The sequence below is a fragment of the Carassius gibelio genome, chromosome A10, assembly GCF_023724105.1.
Source record: "Carassius gibelio isolate Cgi1373 ecotype wild population from Czech Republic chromosome A10, carGib1.2-hapl.c, whole genome shotgun sequence".
NCBI lineage: Eukaryota > Metazoa > Chordata > Actinopteri > Cypriniformes > Cyprinidae > Carassius > Carassius gibelio.
Genome location: NC_068380.1, coordinates 13784375 through 13796210, shown reverse-complemented (window position 1 = coordinate 13796210; position 11836 = coordinate 13784375). Strand labels below are relative to the sequence as shown.

The following is an 11836-nucleotide window of genomic DNA, read 5'->3' as shown; positions in this document are numbered from 1 at the left end:
ATATTATTTATCTTACTGTTACTGATGTTTAATAAATAGCTTGTTCTATACTTTCGAGCCTCATGTGCTGATAGTATACTTCAGTGCGTTTCTCGTTTAAAGGGAAGGATGAGCGTGGACGTGGAGCGTGTGTTGATCCAGCTCCAGGATGAGACCGGAGAGGTGCTCGGATCCCCCTTCGATGTGCCGCTGGACATCAGTCCGGAGAAACTGCAGTTGGTCTGCAACGCACTGTTACAGAAGGTAGGACTTATGTGCTCCATCCAGCTGTCAGACAGCCTGCCCATGATGTGCTGGACTACAGTACCTTACCTTATCTATTCCGTTAAAACCCTTTTAATATATTTTTATGATAGATCTGAAACACTGTGTTAGAGATATGTACCGTTCAAAGGTTTGGGGTCGATTCGAAGTCTCTTTGTGCTCACCAAGACTTCGTTTAGTTGATAATTAATACAGTAAAACAGTGATATTGTGAAATGTTATTAACATTTTAGAAATACCTGTTTTCTATTTGAATATATTTTAAAAATGTAATTTATTCCTGTGATACAAGTCTGTATTTTCAGCATCATTACTCCATTCTTCAGAGTCACATGATCCTTCAGAAATCATTCTAATATGATGATTTGCTGCTCAAGAAACATTTCTTACTATTTTCAATGTTGGAAACAGTTCTGATACAATTTGTCAGGACTCTTACATTTCTACATTACATGTATTAACAATATTACATTTATCTGAATTCAGAATATTCTGTCTTTACTGTCAGTTTTGATCTGTAATACACCTGTTCTGAATAAAAGCATTACATTCTTTAAAACAAACCCCAAACCATAATGTATATTTAGTTTATTGCAATCTTTTAAGTATAAAATCACTTAAATATCCTCATGTGTTATAAAGTTTGTGTTCATTTAGAATATATATCTGGGTCATTGACATAACATGAAAGCAGTGATATACTATATCTAAAACTTTTTGTGTACTTGAGTAATACTTTTAATTGTTTTATTACATATTGTTCAAAACATTTAGTTTTAATATATTAATGGGTTACTCGGAATATAGTTTCTTAGAACTATTTGAGTGAAATGAAATTATGATCAGCACATAATATGCAATTTACTATTTTTTCCAATCTTCAACCTATAGTCTAGATGTTGAAAAAATCTGATGTCCTTGTTGATTGTCAATTACACATTACATCAGCAAGCCTTGTTCAATAACATGTATACTGTACAATAGCTATGCTTGAAAAATTAATACATTACTTTGGATAAGTAAAGGCTGGTTTTGAATGATGCCGGTTATGATTTACTGCAGGTTTTATTGCTTCATAACCCCAATCTTTTTGTCTTTCTACAGGAGGAGCCTGTGCCGTACCTGTTCTTTGTGAAAGATGCAGAGGTGGTGTCGTCCCTGGGCTCCTGTGTTCAGGACCTGGGCCTGGAGACTGAGCAGGTGCTGCCGGTTGTGTACCAGCCGCAGGCCGTGTTTCGTGTCCGGGCCGTGGCTCGATGCACCAGCTCTCTGGAGGGCCACACAGAGGCTGTCATCTCTGTGGCTTTTAGCCCTACAGGAAAGTAAGTGGATTAAACCGTAGCTTTACTTTATATTAACACATGTTAATGTCTACCATATCAGACTGTATGCATCCAAATAAAGCTTTTTTTTTATTTTTGGGGATGCTCCTCAGATATCTGGCCAGTGGATCTGGGGACACCACCGTGAGGTTCTGGGATCTGAGCACAGAAACACCACACCACACTGCTAGGGGTCAGTTTTTCACTCAATTTTATAAAATGCAGTGCATCTGTAAGTTAAACCAAGGATCTGACATTTTGTCCATCATGTTTTATAAGGACACACACATTGGGTTCTGTCCATCGCCTGGTCTCCAGATGGCAAGAAATTAGCATCAGGGTGCAAAAACAGTCAGGTGAGCAAATCACGTTTATTATAAATCACTGATATTGCAGTTTACAAAATGTTCTTTAGGTCTAATATAATGATTTACATCTGCTGTGATCTTTGCAGATCTTCTTGTGGGATCCAATCACAGGAAGTCAGATCGGAAAGACCTTGACGGGACATACGAAGTGGATCACCTGGCTGTGTTGGGAACCCCTCCACCTGTGAGTTTTAACAAATCAATTTGGCCTTGTAATCAAAGTATGTTTCATATCGCTTTATTTACATGTGTTAATTTAGTTATTTTAGCTCTACAGGAAATTCATGAGAATTTATTTGAAATAATTTAACTTGTATTTTACTGTAATAATTAAAATAATTAATAAAATTGTATTGTTTATTATTTAACAATTGTTTTATTTGGTAACAAACTAAAATCAATAAGCTCCCATTAGTAATTGTTAGCTAATGCATTAAACAAAACTAACTAACAACAAGCAGTTCTCTTAGTATAATATGTATTAATCTTTGGTAATGTTTGTTAAAAATTAATAAATGCTTTAGAATAATTTTTTAATTTGTTAGTTCATGTTTACGAATGTTGTAAAATGGAAAGTTATATTTCTTAAAAAGGTATAATGAAGCTATTTTCACCCCACCACAGGAACCCAGAGTGTCGATATTTGGCTAGCACCAGTAAAGACTGTTCGATTCGGATCTGGGATACGGTTTTGGGCCGCTGTGATAAGATCCTGACCGGCCACACACAGTCAGTGACGTGTGTAAAATGGGGAGGTGACGGTCTCCTGTACACTTCATCTCAGGACAGAACCATTAAAGTCTGGAGAGCCAAAGACGTAAGTTGTTTCCACTCATGATGGATCAAATATAACTTGAAACAATATTAACTTTTTGACTGATTGGCGTTTGACTGAATTGTGGTGTGAATGTGTTCTCGTCTGTGCCATAGGGGGTTCAGTGTCGTACATTGCAAGGTCACGCTCACTGGGTCAACACGCTGGCCCTCAGCACCGACTACGTTCTGCGCACAGGAGCATTTGAGCCGGCTACTGCAACCATAAACCCTCAGGATCTCTCTGGATCATGTATGTTTCAACTCCTGCACATGATTAATTAACACACACTACTGTTCAAGTGTTTGGGGTCGCAAAGGCTGCATTTATTTGATCAAAAATACAGTCATATTGTGAAATATTATTACAATTTAAAAATAATGGTTTTTTATTTATTTAATATATTTCAGAATGTATCTTATCTGTTTAATTTATCTTAATGTTTCTGTTTTCCGCAGTGGAAGAGATCAAGGAAAAGGCTTTGAAGCGCTACAACAGTGTCAGAGTGAGTGCGACCAGTCTATATACACTATACGAGAGAAGGGATTTATTATAAACCTGAGCATTTTGTGTTCTTAAGGGTGAAGGCCATGAGAGGCTGGTGTCAGGATCTGATGACTTCACAATGTTCTTATGGAACCCAGCAGAGGAGAAGAAGCCAGTGGCTCGATTGACGGGACACCAAGCACTGGTCAATGAGGTGCTGTTCTCACCGGACACACGGCTGATCGCCAGCGCTTCCTTCGATAAGTCTATAAAGATCTGGGACGGAAAGACGGGAAAGTAAGTAGGGTGGTCATAGATCCTTGATTGATTTGGCCGTGTGCGGATTAGCATACTGCCATATATCTGACATATGTGTGCAGTATTATATTTCAACATTATTAGTAGTATACAGCATGTAAAATGTGTGCACAGTATGCAGATATTCTATATGCAATGAATGCTCAGATTCATATCAATGTCCAGAGTGTTAGTATTTAGTATTAAGTATTATTATTTAGTTTCTTATTATTTTTCAATTAGATTTTTTACTTTTATTTAATTGTTTTAAGTTGAATTGTATGTGCTTTATTCATTTTTACTAATAATTCAATATACCTTAAATTAGTAACAATTTAATTATTATGTAATAATTATTTTAGTTTTAGAAATAATTTAGTTAGCATGGTAAAATAAGTTTCTCTTCTAAAATAAATGTCTTTGTTTTTATGTGTGGCCCTGGACCACAAAACCATTCTTAAGTCGCTGGGGTATGTTTTTAGCAAAAGCCAAAAAATCATTGTATGAGTCAAAATTATATATATATTTTTTTTTTATGCCAAAAATCTTTAAGATATTAAATAAAGATCATGTTCCGACTTCCATGAGGATATTTTGTGAATTTCTTACAATAAATATATTAAAGCCTAATTTTTTATTATTAATAAGCATTGCTAAGAGCTTCATTTAGACAACTTTAAAGGTGATTTCCCCAGTATTTAGATTTATTTGCACCCTCAGATTCTCCTCAGATAGTTCTATCCCAAACAAATATTGTTCTATCCTAACAAACCATACATCAATCGCAATCTTATTTATTCAGCTTTTAGATTATGTATAAATCTTAATTTCGAGAAATTGACACTTAAGACTGGTTTTGTGGTCCAGGGTCACATATCAGCTTTATATCAGATGTTGTTGAATTCAACAGTTATGAAAAAAAGAACTTCCAGTAGTGTACACTAGAGGGCAATATCACATTATCACTGGCATATTTACCTGCACATGGCAACAACCAAGAATGTTCCTTGAAATACAACATTAAACATGTCTATATGTTTTCTCTGACCTCATGAAAGTGATTTTAAAGGGCTGTAAGGTTAGGTTATTTCTTACTGTTTTTCACAGGTACTTGAGTTCACTTCGCGGTCACGTGGGCTCGGTGTACCAGGTGGCATGGTCCGCAGACAGCCGTCTGTTGGTCAGTGGCAGCAGTGACAGCACTCTGAAGGTGTGGGACATCAAGAAGGGCAAACTGACCGCAGATCTGCCTGGACACGCTGATGAGGTGACACACTGAATGGATTTAGTTCAGGGCTTGGAGTCTTACACGAGAGCCAGAACTTCAGAATGACTTGCATGAGTTATTTTATTAGCATTTATATATTATAATAATATTTTGAATTATTTTATATTTTTTTAGTTTTAGTAATTTTTAGCTTTTGCATTTTTATTTATATATATATATATATATATATATATTCTACATAGTGTAATTTTTTTAGTTTTAGGAATTGTAGTACTTAAATCTATTTACTATGTGTGTTCACGCTGTGTGTGCACTCGGATGGGTTAAATGCAGAGCACCAGATCCGAGTATGGGCTACCATTTCTTGATAAATGTCACGACTTTCACAAATCTGCAATTTATTTCTCATCCGCCTTATTTCAATTTAATTTAGAAGTTTTCGTTTTTATATAGCTTTAATTTATATTTTAGTTTTAGGAATTTTAGTACTTTAATTTTGTATATTTCATTTAGTTGCCTAGGCAACATTTCTAACTTTTTTTGTAATCCATTTAAAATTAATGTTATATTGGCTTTAATTTAAATATCAGTTTAGGTTTTAATATTTTTGTTTTGGCATTTAGCATTATGGCATTATGACATTTAGTATATATATATATATATATATATATATATATATATATATATATATATTTATTTATTTATTTATTTATATAGGTTTAATTTTAGTAGCTTATCTTAAAGGGTTAGTTCACCAAAATAAAAATAAAAAATGATGTCATTAATAACTCACCCTCATGTTGTTCCAAACCAGTAAGACCTCCATTTATCTTCGGAACACAGTTTAAGATATTTTAGATTTAGTCCGAGAGCTTTCTGTTCCTCCATTGAAACTGTGTGTACGGTTTACTGTCCATGTCCAGAAAGTAATAAAAACATCATCAAAGTAGTCCATGTGACATGAGAGGGTCAGTTAGAATTTTTTGAAGCATCGAAAATACATTTTGGTCCAAAAATAACACAAAATACGAGGATATTCAGCATTGTCTTCTCTTCCATGTCTGTTGTGAGCGCGTTCACAAAACTGCAGTGATGCTGCTGGCGTGTTATCTTTGTTATTGAGCGCACCAGAAAACACGTCAGCAGTCGCACTCATTGCGACTGTCCCATATATTTTAAAATCTGGAGATGACCTTTAACAGGCCGCTAAGCACTCCAAAATATATAATAACAGCATAAGTGTTTTTTTGCATGGACAAACACCTAAATTAGTTTGCTCTCATTGCTCAGGTTTTTGCAGTTGACTGGAGTCCTGACGGACAGAGAGTGGCCAGTGGTGGAAAAGACAAGTGTTTAAGAATGTAAGTGACCCTACATTATTTGTTTCCACACACAAACTCAATACCATCTGCTAGGAACACTTGACATGTCTTGTATTCTTTTCCCCTTAGATGGAGGAAGTAACCCGGAGAAACCTGTGACCTCTGGCTCTGCACACAACAGCCAATCAGGCGTCTCGATTCATCACCCCAACAGGAGGTGGACAGCAGTGTCGGAGCATTAAGCCTTAGCCTATTTGTCAAACAAAACCGCTTCGACAGCATCACAGTAGCTGACATATAATGCTCTCTGATGGTGTCAGGCCAGATAACAGGAAGATAAAACGCTGCCTTATTTTTTTTTTTTTTGCCTGACCCCCCAATCAAATGAGCAGTTGCCCTGTGGAAGTGCAGGTGAATTGACCCAGTCTAATCTGTGTAATCTTTCTCACACACATTCTTTGTCATTAACTTAATCCCTAATGCTGTGATATAGCAGCATTAACTGGGTCTGTTCCAGGGGCAAGAGATAACCAGTGTCGTCACAATGGACCGTACTACGTCAGCAGAGACGTTTTCTCATTTAACAGCAATAAAAGGATTTTTATTGGACCTGTGTTGTGAGTGTGTGGCTTTCTTATCTTGAATAACCAACTGTAAAGCATCAAAAGCAGTGTGTTGTTATCTCACAGCACATATATGACGTGAAGAGTCTTAAGATGGAATTCAAAGAGTTTGGATCGATTAATCAATATTGGCTACTCAGTAAGGTCAAACAAGGAAACTGAACCTGGTTGGTTTATTGAATCTGTGTGAAGTATTCAGAATTGGTTTTGAAGAAGCACTGCGTTATATAGCAGACACAAACATACAATTGGCGTAACTAGTACAGAATAATCAGCCTTTGTGGGAAATGCTTAATGACAAAAAGCGTTAAGTTAAATAGTGCAAATAAAAAAAGCTGCCATTTACATTATAAAAACACAAAACATCAAGCTTGAGTGCCCAGGTCTTGATGACGCCACTCACCATGCTAGTTTTATATTGAGTATCATGAACATCCGAGCCCCTACCAGTTCTGAGACTTACGACAAAATCAAGATACATTTGACTTCTTATAAAAGCACATTTTCGGTGTACCTCAGAGCTTTGCATGTAAACTATGACAAAAGAACTTGTGCATTACATACTTGGTTGTGCGTTTAGGTTTCATGCCACGTAAGTAGACTGTCTCAAGACAACCTCTTTAAATGCATGTTGGTGGGAAGACACTTGCACAATTTTACTGAAGTGAACGGTGCAAACTGATGAAATGCTTGCTCATTAATCAATATTTTTGTGCATCGATAAATACCGTAAGCTACAGGTTCCTTCACATGGCTCAAGCCCCTGGCTTCAACTATACAGACACAGATGGATGGTTAAAATCCTCCAGGCCAGTGGTCACGGTTCAAATCTGACGTGGCAAACTGTGTTTGGATAGTTCAGTCCATCTCAATTTTGTTTTTCCCCCGATCCATCCTCAGTCGGTTCTCCAGACATTGTTCAGTAGCTTTACAACCTCCTCGTAGAGAACAAAGACAATGGCCACGTCTAGACACACTCTGCCCAGTCGTGGGACCGTGCCTTTGTAGAACCTGTGATGCAAAGTGTAAAGGTGAGAACACGTTTAACATTGTTCAGCAAATTTTCACAGTCATTTTAGGAGTTCACATGATCAGGAAGTTCATGTGAGGGCGAAAGGTTTTGCATCAGGTTCAGTTATTCTCACTGTATTGACCACCAGAAGGCTACTTGGTTTGAAAGTGAAAGTGAAAGTGAAGTGACATTCAGCCAAGTATGGTGACCCATACTCAGAATTTGTGCTCTGCATTTAACCCATCCGAAATGCACACACACAGAGCAGTGAACACACACACACTGTGAGCACACACCCGGAGCAGTGGGCAGCCATTTATGCTGCGGCGCCCGGGGAGCAGTTGGGGGTTCGATGCCTTGCTCAAGGGCACCTAAGTCGTGGTATTGAAGGTGGAGAGAGAACTGTACATGCACTCCCCCCACCCACAATTCCGTCCAGCCCGAGACTAGAACCCACAACCCTTCGATTGGGAGTCCAACCCTCTAACCATTAGGCCACGACTTCCCAGTCGGGACTTCCCAGAAAGGGACTTCTGTGGGAGCTGTAATTCACCCAAAAATGAAAATTGTCATAATTTACTTCGTTTCAAGTTGAAGAAGATATTTTGGAAAATGTGGGAAACCAGACAGTTGTTGGTCCCCATTTTACTGTATGCAAGTCAGTGGAGACCAGAAACCCATTGGTTAGAAATTACAACATATTTGTTACGAATTGGGGGTGAGTGAATAATGGCAGAATTTATTTTTTGGGTGAACTAGGAATTCATGATTTTGAAGGGAAAAAAAAAAAACATACGCTTGAGGGCCTTCATTCTTCAAAATTTGGAATGCACAATCTAATGTGCTCTTGTAGCGATGAGCCTCCAAACCCTAAAATAAGATTATAAAATAAATCAGTGAATGGTATTCAAAAACATTTTCTTTTAAAAAGGATAAATATATTCATTTGAATTAAAGATTTAATCAATAATAAGCATCAGTCTCTGCTAACCTGCATTCGGGTCTTCACCACATCAAGTGGTGTGTTTCCAAATACGCTCGCCGCCCCGGCTGTTGCTCCGAACATCGCTGTAACCAGCGGATGCATGTCACGACTTGGGTCATCGCCTGATGGAGAAGCCGAGATGATCATTTTTGTTGAATGGCAATAGTGAAAAGTTACAGTGAATATTGTTAGGGCAGTGATCTCATCCTCACCTTTGTACCAGTTGCGCAACAAGTTCATAACATAAAAGCGTATAGCCTGGTTGCTGCCCTGCTTCAGAAGTGTAGCAGTCAGTCCTTGATACGTCCCTCGAACACCTATAAACATAGAAAGATTTGTTTTAGATTTTATAAAAACTACTATTTTATTTATCTATCTATATTTGTCTATGAGCGGTCTGACTCCTTCTACTTTACTGTCTCTATGCAAAATTAATTTAGATCTTATTCATTCGGTACCTTGATCTCTGATGATCTCCCTCACACCATGGAAGAACCCTCGGTAGCGTGGCCTCAGGGAGCACTGGTCATGAATGAACTTCACCTGAAAATAATACAGACATGAGATATTCGGAGTAAAATATGAATCAAAATGTGCATCACAGAGAACAAGTTAAGGTGGTATATTATAGTAATTTAGAACCAAAACAACTGGTACCAGTCCTACCTTGACTGTCTCCATTGGACAGACTATCAACACTGCCTCTGCAATTCCTGCTCCAAGCCCACACAGCAAACTTCCTTTATTGTCAAGCCGGCCCGTGGCATCCCTCATTGGGTTACTAAGAACCTCGAAGGTTCCAAAACTGCCATAATGTCAAAAAGACAAGCGTCAGCAAAAGAGACCATATGTAAGCTTTAACACACAAATACCAATGCTTCTTACCGTACTGCAGATTTCGGGATGGATCCATAAAGCAGTGAACTAAGCCCTCTGTATAGACCTCTCAACCCATGATCCTGCACCGTCAGCTTAACACAGTCGCCTGCACAAAATAATCCAGGTTATACTTTTTTTTTTTTTTTTTTTAAACATTCACACATTTCATTCATTCATATAGTTCACCCAAATATAAAAAAAATGCTGATACTCTAAGATGTAGATGAGATTTTTTCTTGGAACGGATTAGAGAATTAAAGCTGCAGTAGGTAACTTTTGTAAAAATATATTTTTTACATATTTGTTAAACCTGTCATTATGTCCTGACAGTAGAATATGAGAAAGATAATCTGTGAAAAAATCAAGCTCCTCTGGCTCCTCCCAGTGCTACTATTGCCATTTGCAGAAAATACATCGCTCCTGTTAAGAAACAACTAATCAGAGCTGCGGTCCGTAACTTTGTTTGTGTTCAAAATGTAGAAAAATGTATATAATAAGAGAGTACACCATGAATCCATTTTCCAAACCGTGTTTTTAGCTTGTCCTGAATCACTAGGGTGCACCTATAATAAGTGTTTATATTCTGACTATTTTAGATTGCTTCGGGGGTACTGTGGCAGAGTAACCCAGTACCTTTGTGATTCTTCATAGACATAAACAGAGAGAAGTAGTTCCGGCTACGATGTTCTTCCACAAGACGCAAGCAGTTCTGTTTATTAACCGCTAGAGCGTCAAAAGTTACCGACTGCAGCTTTAAGCAGCACATCACTTGCTCACCAATGGATGTTCTGCAGTGATTGGGTGCCGTCAGAATGAGAGTCCAAACAGCTGATAAAAAATTAACAATAATCCACACCACTCCTATCAATTTATGTCTTGTGAAGTCAAAAGCTGCGTATTTGTGAGAAACAAATCCATCAAGGCATTTTATTTTTAAACCATTGCTACTGGACAAAATATCAGTCCATAATCTATGACACTTCCTCCGGTGAAAGTCCCATTGTTTTCTCAAACAAAACCCACTTATACATTTTTTAAGAACTGTTTTCACTTGTAAACAGTGCTTGATCTGTGCATATATCTGATACAATTTTTTCACTGGTGTAAGTGGATAAGATACATAGAGGAATTTAAGTTAAAAGTTAAAAACATCTTAGTGATTGATTTGCTTTTTATACAATTCTGTTCCGACAAAGAAATAATCTCATCGTCATCCTGAACAGCCTGAGAGTGAGTACATTTTCAGAAAATGTTCATTTTTGCGTGAACTATTCCTTTAACAACAGCCGTCCTTCACCTATGCCTCGGTAGCGTGGAGGATTTGCTCTTTCGTCTAACTGTAGCTGGGTCTTCACGTACTCTGTTGGAAATGTGATGCAGATCTCAATGCCTCCTGCAATGCCACCTGGGTAAAAATAACATCATCAATAAATAAAGTGCGTATAAATTACATTCAGTGAGATCAGAGGCAATCTATGTGATTCATTTGAATTTACAGATTTTTAATTTCCTTTAAGGACAAGACAGTTTCATACAAGGCCATTTTGTTTTAGTTGTACTTTGTTGTTTAATACAGTTGTATGAACAATGCAACCAAACGTGTTTTTTGTTAAATTAACAATGGTGGGATATGATTAAGAATTAAATTGACATTTTTTTTAGTAAAACACACTATTTTTAGTGTCCAACCCTGTATAAATTGATATCAGCTAAGTCAACACCATAGACTGTATAGGTCAACACATGAGATTTCTGGAAGTTGCCATTTGGTTACATGACTGTTGTTGTGGGCTCGCGCATTATAGGGTATCACGTGATCCACCAAAACATTGGCGCTTGTCGGCTTCTAACACAGACACAATACGCACTTACCTGCAAGAATAGCCTTCCACGGATGAGTGATTTTTCTTCCTCCGATTGCAGCGGCCGCTAGATTCCTCTGGCCTGGGTACATGTTAAAAATTGGGGTAAAAGTGCGAGTCGGCGCGTCGGCGGAGGGAATCCGGGTCATCGCGGCAGGATGCTGTAGCGGCGTGCGACCTCGCCTCACTATCGCATCTTTGCACGGCCCTTCCGAGACAGAAAACGGTTTATACAGAGACGACATATTTAATGATATTTTATGAGTAAAGTCAAAATCTGCGATGTGTGACGACGCGCAAGTTGCGTCTGCCCAATAGGACAGAGACAACACAATCACAGGAAGACCACTGCGGAGGCGTGGCCGCGAGGAGCT

The 11836-nt window shown here is 37.9% G+C and overlaps 2 protein-coding genes across 2 annotated transcripts; one reads left to right on the top strand and one right to left on the bottom strand.

The window, feature by feature from the left end:
* The first annotated feature begins 108 nt into the window (after window positions 1-108).
* Window positions 109-6710, top strand: LOC128021257 (notchless protein homolog 1). Its single transcript, XM_052608326.1, has 12 exons — window positions 109-243; window positions 1369-1586; window positions 1700-1779; window positions 1866-1942; window positions 2041-2138; window positions 2579-2771; window positions 2885-3020; window positions 3227-3273; window positions 3349-3551; window positions 4659-4818; window positions 6070-6140; window positions 6231-6710. The coding sequence occupies exons 1-12, from the start codon at window positions 109-111 to the stop codon at window positions 6241-6243; spliced, it is 1431 nt and encodes a 476-aa protein (XP_052464286.1). The 3' UTR covers window positions 6244-6710.
* Window positions 6711-6864: 154 nt separating this feature from the next.
* On the bottom strand, window positions 6865-11836 carry LOC128021258 (tricarboxylate transport protein A, mitochondrial). Its single transcript, XM_052608327.1, has 9 exons — window positions 11473-11836; window positions 10898-11005; window positions 9607-9706; window positions 9388-9526; window positions 9180-9264; window positions 8934-9038; window positions 8728-8843; window positions 8533-8606; window positions 6865-7735 (listed from the first exon to the last, which is right to left on the bottom strand). Exons 1-9 carry the CDS (start codon window positions 11705-11707, stop codon window positions 7621-7623), a joined length of 1077 nt encoding a protein of 358 aa, XP_052464287.1. The 5' UTR covers window positions 11708-11836; the 3' UTR covers window positions 6865-7620.